Source organism: Schistocerca piceifrons, chromosome 8 (genome assembly GCF_021461385.2).
Source record: "Schistocerca piceifrons isolate TAMUIC-IGC-003096 chromosome 8, iqSchPice1.1, whole genome shotgun sequence".
In the NCBI taxonomy this organism is placed as follows: Eukaryota; Metazoa; Arthropoda; class Insecta; order Orthoptera; family Acrididae; genus Schistocerca; species Schistocerca piceifrons.
The window spans coordinates 276,147,932-276,161,924 of record NC_060145.1 but is presented as its reverse complement, the minus strand read 5'-3'; the positions used below and the strand labels follow the sequence as shown (position 1 = coordinate 276,161,924).

Genomic DNA, 13,993 nt, shown 5'->3' with positions numbered 1-13,993 from the left:
TGTCTTGAAACATGCGTAACTATAAAGTAAACTACTCTTGTGAATTAACTTTGAAAATAAAAAAAAAAAAGAAAGAAAGAAGAAGAAGAAGAAGAAAGAAAGAAAGAAAAACCCTGAATTCATTTCCAAAATTTTTGATAATCATACTTAAATGACAGCACCATCTTTTCAATAGTTGGCTTTCAAGATAATAGTGTAAATAACTTACAGGACAGAAATAAACGTTCTACTTTGTTTGTATTTTGCGTAATGTGTACATAAATAATTAGCATGGTTTGTTTCACTTGCAACCAAAAAAATACAATTAAAAAAAGTGTGAGCACTAAAGCTGTGGTTCATACATAAAAAATGTTCCCAAATGATGTTTCAAAAGAGGTAAGCATCATATGGGCTTACAAATCTTATCCTTTGGGTTACACTATTTATAAAACTCACAATTTTTTCAAGGTTTCCCCTGGTATTCAAGGACCGTCCCCTTAAATACATTGCAACAAGTATCCCGCTGCCCTTTCAACCAATTGCAATGAAATGATAGTCACGGATTTCAGCAACAGTTTAAAATACTTCCAGTTTTCCCTGAGATGACTAAGGTGGTGCTGCTCTGGAAGAAGAAGTATCTTCAACTGTAGCATCAAGGAAAATTCTTGAATCTTCAGACATGAGAAATGACTGAAATTTCATTGTGGTCCAGTTTGTTTCCTCCCACATGTGATCTGCCAGCTTCAAGAAAAAGGGCAACCTTTGATGCAGTGATAATGGTGGAGCATGTACCAGGGAAATGGGGTTCATTAGTTACGGAAAATTGTAAAATTGGCTTTTTCGGGAAGTCCTGATCTTGACAAACTTAGAAATATTCCAAAAATTCTATAAGCTGACAATTCTATTACAGTAAAAAAGGATCCCACAATAGCTTAGTACTTTAGGTTTGCTCTAATTACCTCTGTAGATGTTGGGAAGTCATTTACTCAGTTGAAAAATGTATTATCTGACAAGAGACTCAACATGACTCCAGAAAATTTAAAAAAGCATTTGGTTGTCAGGTGCAACCAATAAGCTGATAAGGTATTGTAATGCAGAAGCTTTCAGGAATTTTTTTTTTCCTTTTCCTATTGAGTACATTTCTCATTTTGTTTAAAACTCTAAATACTTTAAAGATATAATATGCGGATTGTGTGATTGTCTTAGTGTAGCCTAGTAAATAAATTGACGTGATAATGTCAGGTTTTTCTGTATTACCTATTTTAGCTATTTATAATGTGTTCTGTCTCCTTGTTTTAATTATTCGTACGTTCTAAACTTCTGGCCTCTGATCATCGTAATAAAATAAAATGAAGTCATAATAAAATAAAATCAGTTTGCACAAAAGGATTTTCCTGCACATTATTTGACAGTGGAATGGAAGAGAAATAGTTTGAAGGCAGTTCAACGAAACCTCTGCCAAGCACTTATGTGTGAATTGTAGAATAAACATATAGATGTAATACTAGAGCTGATAAGTAATCCCACAGAGGCTCCAACACGTGTACCAACACGAGAAGGAACCGATCACTGTATTGTTAACCCGTAACTGGTACACCTGGGTCCCAGGGACCCGAGCGAAATTTCTTTTTTCCAGCTCCGTGATGTGTGTGGTAGCACTGACTTCCCTCTCCCTGTACTCTCCTAACAATCAACTGGCTACCAGCCCACAACATTGTTGCAGGCGTTTCTTTGTTAGTTTTGTTTCTATAAAGGTGATCGGGTCCCGTGGACCCAGGTGTACCGTTAGTGAAAGTTTTCTTTTCGTGGCATTATTTCCGGTATCTTGGATTTACGGTGTAGTGCTTCAGAAAAATGAGCGAGGAAGATACTACAGATAATCTGAACGAACCATTGGACAGTGATATTGAAGACATAAGTGGAAGCGACAGTGACTATGAAATTAGTGAACATGAAACTGGAAGTGATGAAAGTGATGATGGAGACAGTAACAACGAACAATCTGGAACTAATTATATCTATGGAAGAAACAGATTCAAGTGGTCAACAACACCCAGCATACGTGGAAGAACCTCTCAAACCAACATCATTGCTCCAATTCACTTTCCTGGCATACGTAATGCAGCTAGACAGGTAACAGAAAAGACCCCTCTAGCATTTTGGGAACTACTTTTCAGCAAAGAAATGATTGCAGAGGTAGTACTCAGAACCAATGAAAAGATTATGTCATTGCCACCTGAGTCAAAAAAGAATTCTTTTTCAAATCTAACAGACAGTACTGAAATAAAAGCTGTCATAGGTCTTTGTTATTTGTGGGGAGCCTTCAAGTCAAACAACGAAGATCTGAATGGTTTATATGCTACAAACGGCACTGGTAGACCAATTTTTAGGGCAACTATGCCCTTGAAACGTTTGCTGTTTTTATTACGTTGCCTTCGTTTTGATGATGCAGCAACCCGTGACGCAAGGAAACTCACAGATAAACTGTACCACATCTCTTGGCTCTTCAATTCATTGATAGAAGCTTGTCAAGAAAACTATTCAGTCGGAGAGTACGTCACTGTTGACGAAATGCTTGTAGGATTCCGTGGTAGATGTCCATTTAGGATGTACATTCCATCCAAGCCACGGAAATACGGTATAAAAATATTTATTCTAGCTGATGCCAAAATGCACTACTGTTTGAATGCAGAGATATATTCGGGAAAATCAGCTGTAGCCATCCCGCGCCGTGTCCTCTTACCAACAGCTGTTGTCATGCGGTTGGTTGAACCAATCAAGGGAAGTAACAGAAATGTGACAGGGGACAACTGGTTCTCAAGTGTGGAGTTGGTCAATGAGTTGTCGAACTGTAATTTGACTTATATTGGCACCATGAGAAAGAACAAGGCTGAGCTACCACCAAGCTTTTCAACAGCAAAGGGCAGAAATGTGTCTTCTTCAATCTACGGATACTCTGGTTCTGTAACAATACTTTCACACGTCCCCAAAAAGAACAAGGTTGTCAACCTGATATCGACAATGCACCATGGAGAATGTATGGTGGAAAATAAGCCTGAAATAATCCATGACTACAATAAAACAAAAGGTGGAGTTGACGCACTTGACGAAAAGACGCATAATTACACGACTTCTAGAAGAACAAGGCGGTGGCCTATGGCAGTCTTCTACACTATGCTAGATATAGCAGGTGTAAATGCTTTTGTTTTGTACCATGGGAAAGAAGATACTGATGATGTGACACGCAGAGAATTCCTCATTGAACTAGGTACACAACTCATAAGTGATTGTATGAAAAGAAGATTGGATTCTCCATTTTTGAGAAAAGATATCCGAAATTCCATTTGTGATATTCTAGGCATGACCCCCTCCAAGGCATCAGGAACATCCCAGGTTCACAGTGAAGCTGATGCTACTAAATCGAAGAGGAAAAGATGCTCAGTGTGCCCATCTAAAAAAGACAGGAAAGCATCCCGGGCGTGTGCCAGATGTCGAACACCATTATGTTTGGAATGTTCCACTGCTTTATGTCCAAACTGTTTCGGTAGTCTGGATGAATGAAATAACTGAAATGGACTGGTGAAGATGCTGTATAATTGAAACCTAATATTTTGTCATAATTTCTGCTATTTTCAAAGATCACATAGTCATTTAGCTGAGAAATGTACTAAAATTTATCCAAAAGTTGTGCCTGCAGAAATTTTTATATTGATTTTGAACTTTTCTTCTGGCTTACTGTTGTGAAGCATAGTACATTTTGTGTTTAAACGTGAAGTTTCAGTTGTCTATCTTACTATTTGTAACTGATGTGCAGGACTTTCCAAAAGTATATTTTTCACATTTCGTATTTTATGCAGTTTATTGTCCTTTTTTGTAACATCTTTAAGGTATGACCATAAATGAGGAATGTGGTTTTAAAACATTAGTAACAAAACATTAATAAAAGTTTCATATTTAAATTTCATTTAAATGTGTTTTTTTTACCAAAATATACTCAAAACTTGGGTGGGTCCCGAGGACCCAGATGTACCTTATGTGTTACAATTTATAGGTGTACCAGTTACGGGTTAAGATTCTAGATCAGCATTTACACTATTAAAGCATTTATACAGTGGAATTAGTAATCACCCCACTATGTACAACTGCTCACATTATTATAAAATAGTCTCCATGATGAGAAACACTGTTGCATAAAGGCTCACAACATCAAAAAGGGAAATTAACTGGTTACATCTTCATTCAGGAAGCCGCTCACAATGAAGTAATTAGTCATTGTGGAATTGCAGCCATTTATTTCCTACAAAGAGTTACATGGAAATATGGAACAAAGAATGGTGGAATCCTCAAAAAGTAAAGGAACATCTCAAGCACAAGCATATCCTTCACCCCCCCCCCCCCCGCGGCCCTGTGTCATTGGTGCAACATCTGCCGATGTTCAAGGAGCTTATGAACCATCACTGTACTTACAAAGTTCGATCAAATTTGTGTCAAAAAACATACTAGATATGTTAATGCTATCACTTCATAATGGGTACCTACTGCCCACAACAAGTTTGACAGAGAGAACATAAATTGGATGCAATACGTAAATATTAGTTTGCTGTTGGGCAGATAATGTTCAAATACATGCAGATCCTTTCTATTATAAAATTTTTATTAGTTTTTGACACTGGTTACCAGCATGAGGAATCTATCACAAAGTGAGGGTACAATGCTATTTAAGTCTATAAGAACCCAGAGCCATCTGGCATTTTTATTTTCAAGGAGAATAGTGGCAAACCGCAAAATACAAATTTGCGATTTCGGAAGAAATGGCTCTGGGTACATTTCCTAGTAGTCAATATGATGTGCAGCGGTTTATTTATTTTTACTGACTAAAATTTTTAGAGTCACAAGCCTAGAAAGAAATGGCACCAAGCATTTTAATTTGCATTCAAATACAAACTGTCTTACAGAAACCTTTTTTTATGCATATGTGGACACTAACTTTAAGTGACATCACAAATCATCATTCAAAAGTAACTGCAGTAAAAACAAACGAGAAAGTTATTTGCATTATGACCAAGTACCACAATATGTGTCTGTATTAGGAGACTTGAATGATTCTTGATCTACATTCTAAGCCACAGTCTCAACAATAGTAAAGCTGCCTTAAATCTGGAGATTGGTTTGAATAGCATGGTTCTATAATATCCAAGACTATTTGAAGTGGTGTGGCCTTGCCTCCTCCAGCCAATGAACTGACTAACCTATCTGATTAAAGAACAACCTACAGTTGAACATTTATCCTGAAGCGCAGTGCAACTTTCCTTTTCATAGGCAAAAGAAGCAACACAATATGAACAATCAGATCAGTGTAAATAAGGGCACATGTTTTCCTACCAGTTGGGTAGAATGTCAGCAATACTGATGGTAATTTGCAATGGTGGTCGTTCTGCTGCCAGTTATCATTGTGATTAGGATAACCAGTGTGGACCTTGTTTTAGCCTAATCATTTGACTGTACATACATTAGGTGCCTCAACTATGAAAGCCACAAAAAAACAGGATATTGAATAGCAAGCCTTTTTTTTTTTTTTTTTAATTGACACACATACACAATTACAAAGTGCAATTTAGATGACTGCTCAATCTTTAAAAGATGTAACCAATCACAAAACCATTCAACTGTATTAATCAGAGATACATTTAGGTGACCAGAGAAGACATGTGAAAACTAATGAAAGAAATATCCTTCGAGTCCGTAAAGCAATGGGCTATAAACTGGTAAATAAAATGTGATACAAATTTCCATGGTTACAGTCACACATAAAAGGAGAGGAGCTGATGCATTTCAACGAAATGTACTATCAAATAACAATGGGAAATGAATACTACATTTTAACATACCTTCATTTTCAGATTCTGGCATGGGTGTAGATCGACGTGCTGGGGAATTTTCTCCGTCAACATCCTTTTGTTCAGCTAACCGCTGCACATGGATTGGAACCTCTATGTCAAAAAGTGATGGGATGGATCTGGAACCTCTCTTCGCACTCCCATTCCCAGATCGATGCACAGAACTCCTGTCACTCCTATCAGACCTCTCCCCTCTTTCCACCCTCTCGCTTCTATCTCTTTCCCTCTCCCTATCCCTTTCCCTGTCATTTCTGTCTGGACGATCGCCTCGTTCATTATCTCTTCTTTTGTGGTATGATCCAGAAGAATTACTGTCACGACCCACACGTGGGTAATCACCCAGCAAGTCTTTTGGTGCAGTCTCCAGATGCTATAAGAAACAGATAATTTCATAATTAAAATTTAAATTTTGGGGACTATGTTCATAAAATGCTACATTCAGTTCCTTTACTTATTTTACGCAACCCATCTTGTCAAGTAGCGCAGCACACCATCTACTCCCAACTATAAGTCACAAAGATAAACCAGAAGGGCCATCAGACAGAAATTTAAAGTGATATCCAATATTATTAAACATATATAATGAAATATTTGCCATGGGGTAAATGCATGTCAGTTCCATTTGCCAAACCAGTAGTTTAAAAGCTAACACATTCAAACTAAATGGAATGCCGTCACAATTTGTGTAGTATTCAACTCCTCACCCTCTGCAATAAACCATTTGTCATCACAGTCTACGTGTGGTCCTGTGCAAGTTTAATGACAGAAAACCATCGTTTTGATAGATTATATTGTCTGGAAGAGAAGGTGTGTTTGAACTATTGTTATGCTAGTGACAGGCGAAATATTTGCCTAGATTTCACTGTCACAAGCCACAAAGTGAAAAACTTTGAGAGAAATAAATAATTTAAAGCTTAAGACAACAACCGCTACTTCATAAATTAGAACATATGGACGTCAACCATATTCAGCCTGTTGACGTTAGTACTAAAACATGACACCAAATGTGTATTTTGCAGCTTACAGCACTCATTATTAATGCTACTGATGGTCTATACACCATAACAATTTTTCCCACAGCTATTTTTTGACCAGAAAAGAACAAGACCAGTTTAAGATTCTGTAAATACCACAGTTGATGATTTTGGTTAAAAGTAGGAACTAAATGTAGTACATTCCAGGTGGATGGAAACATGTTGAAAAGGTTGTAAAAGTATTGCAGAACAGATTGTACTGAGAAATAATCTTAAAACAAAATCAGTACTTTGCATCATTTCTGAGTTAATTAACATTGAAGTTAGCTAATCAGGTCGTTGTGCACGCAAATTCAAGCGGCTTGCCAGAGATGGTGTCGCCAAATGTGTTCTTCATTCACTTTCCTAAAACTGAACAAAAGAGTGATACAGAAACTGGACATGGGACCATAGTAAGAATCAAACAAAGGCTGAGTTGTTTAATGTGCTATCATCTACACTACATAGCAATTGACACTAATTGTATCTGGTAGGCTGCTTGAATTTCCACATGCAATGGCCTGATTGGCTAACTTCAGGCACAACCTATCTGAAACAACCTTATAAGCTTTTCAGACTGTTTCTGACTACCCTGTATACTAACCCCCCCCCCCTCCCCTACCCTACCCCCCCCCCTTTTCTCTCTCTCTCTCTCTCTCTCTCTCTCTCTCAACCACCGCACTCCACCAGTGAACGATATATGATACAGCACAACGTTTTGTCACTGGAGAAAGAAATCATGGATGACCTTGTCTATTTTGTCTGCTGGGAACAATTTCAGACTACCTATAACTCACAGGTAGGATCAGAGAATAATATGAAATTAATCACTGTCCTTTAAATCACTTACATCCATGACTAATATCTGCTGAAATCATTTAGTAGACTAATACTGTTGATATTCACAGCCAATACTATTCTTCTTTTAGTCACTATAAGGTGCACTTATGATGATATAAATACTATTAGAACAGATGGTGAAATGTGACCTCAAATATTTCAGGAATTTTCATGACCTCAGTAGTAAGGCGGAAGGAGGCAGTCTTTCTCCAGTATCGTTTGTTAGCATCAATTGCACCTAGTTCTCCAGTTACTTCTTTACTTGCATATCTTTCATTTTTGCTTGTTGTGTATCTAACAATTCAGTTGTTGCTCACATAAAAAAAAAAAAAAAAAAACAAAGAAATGTGAATGTGGAGCTCAATAAAATACACTGTAAACTGCTCTGCCACACAAAACATGTTTTAATATTCTTGGAACTACTGAATATGTACTGTCTTTGATGTAAAACCTGCCACCATCTTGCCACCACAAACACTAAGTGTGAGTTGTTCACTTAAGAGACAAGTAAAAATGGCCACACACCAGAATTTTAAGTCTATCCATCTGCATGATCTGAAAATATAGTAAGGTATGAAAGTTTCTGGAGGAAGCGTTGTCTTCCACTTGAGTTGTTGTTGTTGTTGTTGTGCTATATTTGCTTGTGATCTGGTGGTAAAAGTCTCACATTAAGATGCAAAGACTGAAGTCCCAGTTCACTCCTTACTTTAATGTTTTAACTGTATTTTGTCTGTCTGCTTAAAGTACAAGTCCAATGCAAGCCCAAAAATAACAACAGTATAGGTACCTTTCCACGAAAGAGCTTGTGGCTGAGTAAAGATCACAACAATTTGCACTTAAGAGTTTCCTTGCCACGCAGCAGACAGTGGCCCCTGGCAACAGCCATCATCCACTCAGGTGATCATGATGCAATGTATCTTGAGCATGTTTCTGATCTAACATTGGCAAGCATATGATTGTTTGATGTTTTAGTTTGATTTTTCTAAAAACTTTGATAAACTAAGTGGACAGCATGCAATAACACCACAGTGCAGACATTGCTCACACAGCATATAACATGAGGAACACTGAAGGGAGCAAACTACCATCAAAGTTAAGTTGTCTACAACAAAACTGGTTTAGTGTATAAGTTTGAAATGTTTATGTTTGATGTGTTGGCAAATAGGTTAGCATCAGTGTATCAATTGCCATTTTCCTCGAAATTCTAGTATTTGCCTTGCAGTTGCATATTGGATTTTGCATATTTGAATCTTAAAAAATCTTGTTTGTGTGTTACAAAATATGGTCTCAAGAGGGAGGACATCTAACATTTGTGACATATTGTTCATTTTGGATTTAATAGAGGTGTTAGGCTGTGGAGGCTGCTTGAAACATATGTGCTGTATGTGGGGTAACCTGCTATTGAAGAAATTATCTCAGAAAATGATTTTCTTGATTCAAGAAAGATTGTTCTGGCATGAATGATTTTGGTTAATTGGCAAATATGATGCACTTTTACCATTTAACCTTCATGCGACATTTCCATTCAATGGACAAGGTTCAGAAATCAGGTGCAAGATAACTGCATGCTCTAACTGAAAGTAACAAAACTCAAGGGGCTGAATGTATCTGCTTTTCTGCTTGAAAGTCCTTAATTTGCTCATTGACCATTACTATGTAACACTGTTACCAAGTCACAAGTTATAACGCCATTTTAACTTCATAAAATGAAATTATTGGCCATTTCCTAACATAGGATGCCTTCTCAAGCAAACATCAGCGTAGACAGATAATATTTTACATTTGATGGCACAAAAATGGTGGTTTGTAATACTAATTGCTCCCCAGGAGTGTGTCCATTGCAGCAGGCATTTGTTGCCAATAACTGAGATATCTTTCAGTTGCAGTGTAAGAAAAAACACCAAGAAAACTGAATCAAGTATTGCTATTCCAAGATAATGCCCACCTGCACTTGGCTGATTTCACCAGAGAAGCTATCAGAAAAACTTTTTTCTGGACAAAAATGCATTCTGAACCTGTTTCATAGAATCTTTAACTACAAACCATTAGGTTTCTTCAAGTGTGGAATCGGTGTACTGCTTGAGCATTGTCAGACTGTCTTAAATAATGTAACAGAATATATAGTTATTTTATGATTAATTTATCTCTTACATTTCCTGCTGTGTTCAATAAACTGATTGAAACACATCATAAAATATGCACTACACTAATAACTTAGCACAATAACCTTACGACCAAAGCTGATCTTAATAAAACATACAGTACATTTAACATGAGCATGCCTAAACTGTGGCTTCCAAATTTAATACTACATATTTCCATAATTAACCAATCATCCACATTATATGTTGAAATTTTAAGTTTTACTTAGAATTAATTATGGTATCTAAAGGAAATACTGAATTTTCGTTTTCAGATGTCTTTAGTACCTTACCTTCATTAGGACAGTTCTCATTTGTTCAGACAAAGGGCCATGGCTGAATTTGCATCGAGCACCTGAATAGCATTTGAGCCCAGTATGAAAAAATTTACATGGGAAAGACTCATGTAGGTACAAGCATTTGTCTTTCTTTGCGCAACAATCCATCAAATAAAATTTGCACAGTTCATTTTTTCGGGCGGGCATGGCATCATGAGAATATGGACAATCTTCACCCTGTAAATACAAATTTAATTATATTACAATTCACCTTTATATAATAAGCTTAATAGCTAAATATTTATTTAATTATTTAGTGACTGAAATTGGAGCTGGTCTACTCCAATTTCATATTTAAAAATTAACAATCATTTTATTTGTGGCTGATATTTAGAAGTGCAGTTGGCATAGATACATTAATCTGTCTTAACCTGCACAGAGCTATATCATATGACCAATTGCTGCCACTAATTTCAAAACAAGTAAAAAATGTTGTATGTGCTTACTCGTAGCCTGATTTCTTAACTGACATATTACTACACACGGTGTTACATTAAAATTATGAGAGCTGTGCCCTACGAGAAAGTTGTTTCTGTAAAGGCTGAACATAGTTGGATTTATTGAGATTTACTAACCTTGTGACATTTCCCTTGCATGAAGAACATACAAACATCAGAGCGATTGTCACGTCCTCCTATTCGTCTCATACCTCCACGCATCTTGCCAATGTTCTTTCCACTTGTCACATCCTTCCGACTTAGTGGCATTCTCTTGTTCATGTGATGTCCTCCACGTTGGCTACCAATGTCTCCCCCACCACGTCCCATCGAACCACTCCCACCTCGCATTCTTCGCTTTGCTCCTCGGCCAATGTTTCGGCGCAAACTGTCTTCATCACTACCTCGTGCTCCCCTCCGAACAGGGAACTCATCTCGTGCTTCATAGTCAGATCCCTCTTCATGGTAGGAATCATATGCCTCATCAAATGCACCTGGAAACAACGTCACTTAAATTAATGGAACACAAAGAGAATGGAAACATCCTTTATAAAAATATGCCCCTATATTCCATACACAAAGAGAATGGAAACATTATTTATAAAAATATGCCCCTATCTTCCATAATCTTTTGATGTTTAACTCACATTCTATCACTTGTTTTCACAATTTCTCACAAATTTATTCCAATTATCCAACTCAGAATCATTCTTTACACATTTGATTTCACACATTTTGCCCAATTCAACTGAAGTTTCACCTCCAACCTCCATCTCCATCTCCACTGCCCAGAACAGAAATCAGAAAATTGTTAACATTCAGTGGTCAAATATTGGTGGCTCTTTCCTACTGTTTTCTTTAAAAGTTCCAAAATATTCTAGCTCGCAGATCTAAGTATTAATGGTATCTCATAAAATGACAAATAAGCCTCTATTTCTGTTTATTGCATAAAGCCAGTCATCTCACAGATAGTTAATTACTGTAGTGACTTACAAGCTTTCAGTATCTTCAGATACATAGCCTTGGAATCCACAACACTTGTAGTTACCTAGTTCCCAATTAAAAGAAGTGTACCTAACTGACACTCATTATTCTCTAGAAAAACTGCCACAGTCTTACATGTGGAGAGATTAGTACTTTTAGATCGTATTCCACATCTATCTAAATTAGTAAATGCCATTTCCCTAATTCAGCTGTAATGGCATACTATAGTAAACAAACCTCAATGCGATGGTATGATCCTCATTAATGTAATCTTTATCATATTTGATCCTAAGGGTACATGGGATCTGTTTCTACGGATCACTTGGCCATACCTAATACAGCACAAGCTCATACTGAAGATAATGACTACTTAAAATGAACTGTAAACAGTGATGTATGAGCCCAAAGTAATAAAAGACAATCCATTTGTAGCATTTCAGAATTGTGTTAAATATTCAGACAATTCCAATATACTTGAAGTTAATTAGAACAAATAAATATAACAAATGCATAAATCAAAACAGTGAGTAGTCGAAGAAGGTTAAGAAAGCTCACTAAGATATCAATATTACTGAGAAAGGAAAAATAATGTAAGAAAATTTAATAAAAATACAATGTTTTGGTGAGTATTTAATATGTGCTGAGAATTATAATTGTGAAGTGCGTTATGTGGAGAATTTAACAATGCAGTTACACTTTTGCTTGAAGACTGACTGATTCTACCAAATAGGAATAAATACAACCATTTACATTACACTAACCTTGATCACCAAAGAAAGAGTTCTCCCCAAAATTTCTGGAAGGAGATCCTTCAGGGTGGAAATTACTTCGGGTGTTAGGAGATGCTCCTCGGACAAATAACATCTCATCTTCATCTCCTTGTTCGTCCTTGTCTTCCCAAACATCTTTATGGTGTGATTTCCTCCGTTTCTAAATATACCACAAAATACAATCTTTCTTTGCACTTTAAATGCTAACAGAAAGCACAGTTATAATTACTTGCATAGAAGAAAAATTATCATTTGTCGACCTGAATTTAAAAAATTTAAACCAATGGTAAACAACAACAGAAGAAAAAAATTATAAGAAGCAAAAGTAGAAATAAATCAGAATATTTCTGTGACACTTTACAAATGCATTTTGAAGCAATAAGTAACTATGCTCTGAAGACATGGCAATATACCCAAAGGACAGCACTCTCAAGAGGGGCCTCAGATATATATTTTTCTTTTCACTGATGTTTTGGCTTCCATTTCTTTCATTTGACAAAAAATACTCTCTCAAACATCATTCAAGTATAGGAAGACCATATTTTTCACAAACTAATGCCTAGTATTCTTTCTGTGAATTGACAGTTCTTGGTGTCTTGTTTGCCTCAAAGCTCTGTACTAGTATCTTTCAAAAAAAAAAAAAAAAAAAAAAAAAAAACAATATATAATTCATAACAGGTACTAACTACTTAACACATTTTAACATTGTGTTATTTATCACAAAAAATCCAAGGGAAGTGGTAGAACATAAAAAAGCCTGTCCCTTGACTGAAACTTGGCTTCAGTTGTGTTGTTGTCAGTGAAACCAGAAAATGCCACTTAGAATTCAGTCAAATGCACGGCCAGACATTCAATAGTGTAGCTCTTGCACACAGTCACTAAGCAATGTACAAACCTGTCTGACCACGCATTTCAATAGCGGCAACCACTGCCTAACTGCCTATCCTTTATTACACATACAGAAAACAACAATACAGTTTCTCATCAGGAGTGATTGTTACTGATAAATCTAACAAGTAAGGGAGAACTTTCACACAAAATAAATAGTACTAGTAGTGCAATTAAAGATCTGAGGACAACAGGGAGACCACAGACAAAAATAATGATATAGGATGTACAGATGTATTGGATTCAATATTTTACATAACTATCATACAAAATTATTATGAACTGTGCAGACAGACTTCAGTGTGATCTTTGTTTTGTTGGTGTGTCAGACATGTCACTCAGTCTCACATTCCAACCAGATGTCAAACAAAATCCCTATCACACTGGAACAGGAAAAAAATATTCTGTGCTATGGTCTTAAATCATAGCATGCATGACAATCTGACAACTGCTAGAGTAAAATTGTATCTGCAAGTAGAAAAGCAAACATAGTTTGAATTGCATTGTTATGAGGGACTTTCCATCACACAGTCATGCTTGGTTGTCTTCCACAGAACTCCCACCAACCCTCTCAGGACCAACGGAAATGTTTTGACAGGTCTGTCCTAATGTTACCCACAATTCAATGAACCTAACTGCTTCCAGATTTTAAATATAGAATTTCTTAAAGGAAGAACTCGACTGTAATGATGTAGAAATTGAATGC

General features: G+C 36.5%; 1 protein-coding gene across 6 annotated transcripts in view; it reads right to left on the bottom strand.

Moving 5' to 3' along the window:
- LOC124711284 (zinc finger CCCH domain-containing protein 4) overlaps nucleotides 1-13,993 on the bottom strand; it is an 81,089-nt gene that overhangs the window by 17,703 nt on the left and 49,393 nt on the right. For all 6 annotated transcript variants that reach the window (XM_047241285.1, XM_047241283.1, XM_047241287.1 and 3 more), the window contains exons 3-6: nucleotides 12,391-12,559; nucleotides 10,784-11,139; nucleotides 10,164-10,385; nucleotides 5,868-6,246 (exon numbers count right to left, since the gene is read on the bottom strand). In XM_047241285.1, coding sequence (XP_047097241.1) covers nucleotides 5,868-6,246; nucleotides 10,164-10,385; nucleotides 10,784-11,139; nucleotides 12,391-12,559 — 1,126 coding nt within the window. The remainder of the gene's footprint in view (nucleotides 1-5,867; nucleotides 6,247-10,163; nucleotides 10,386-10,783; nucleotides 11,140-12,390; nucleotides 12,560-13,993) is intronic.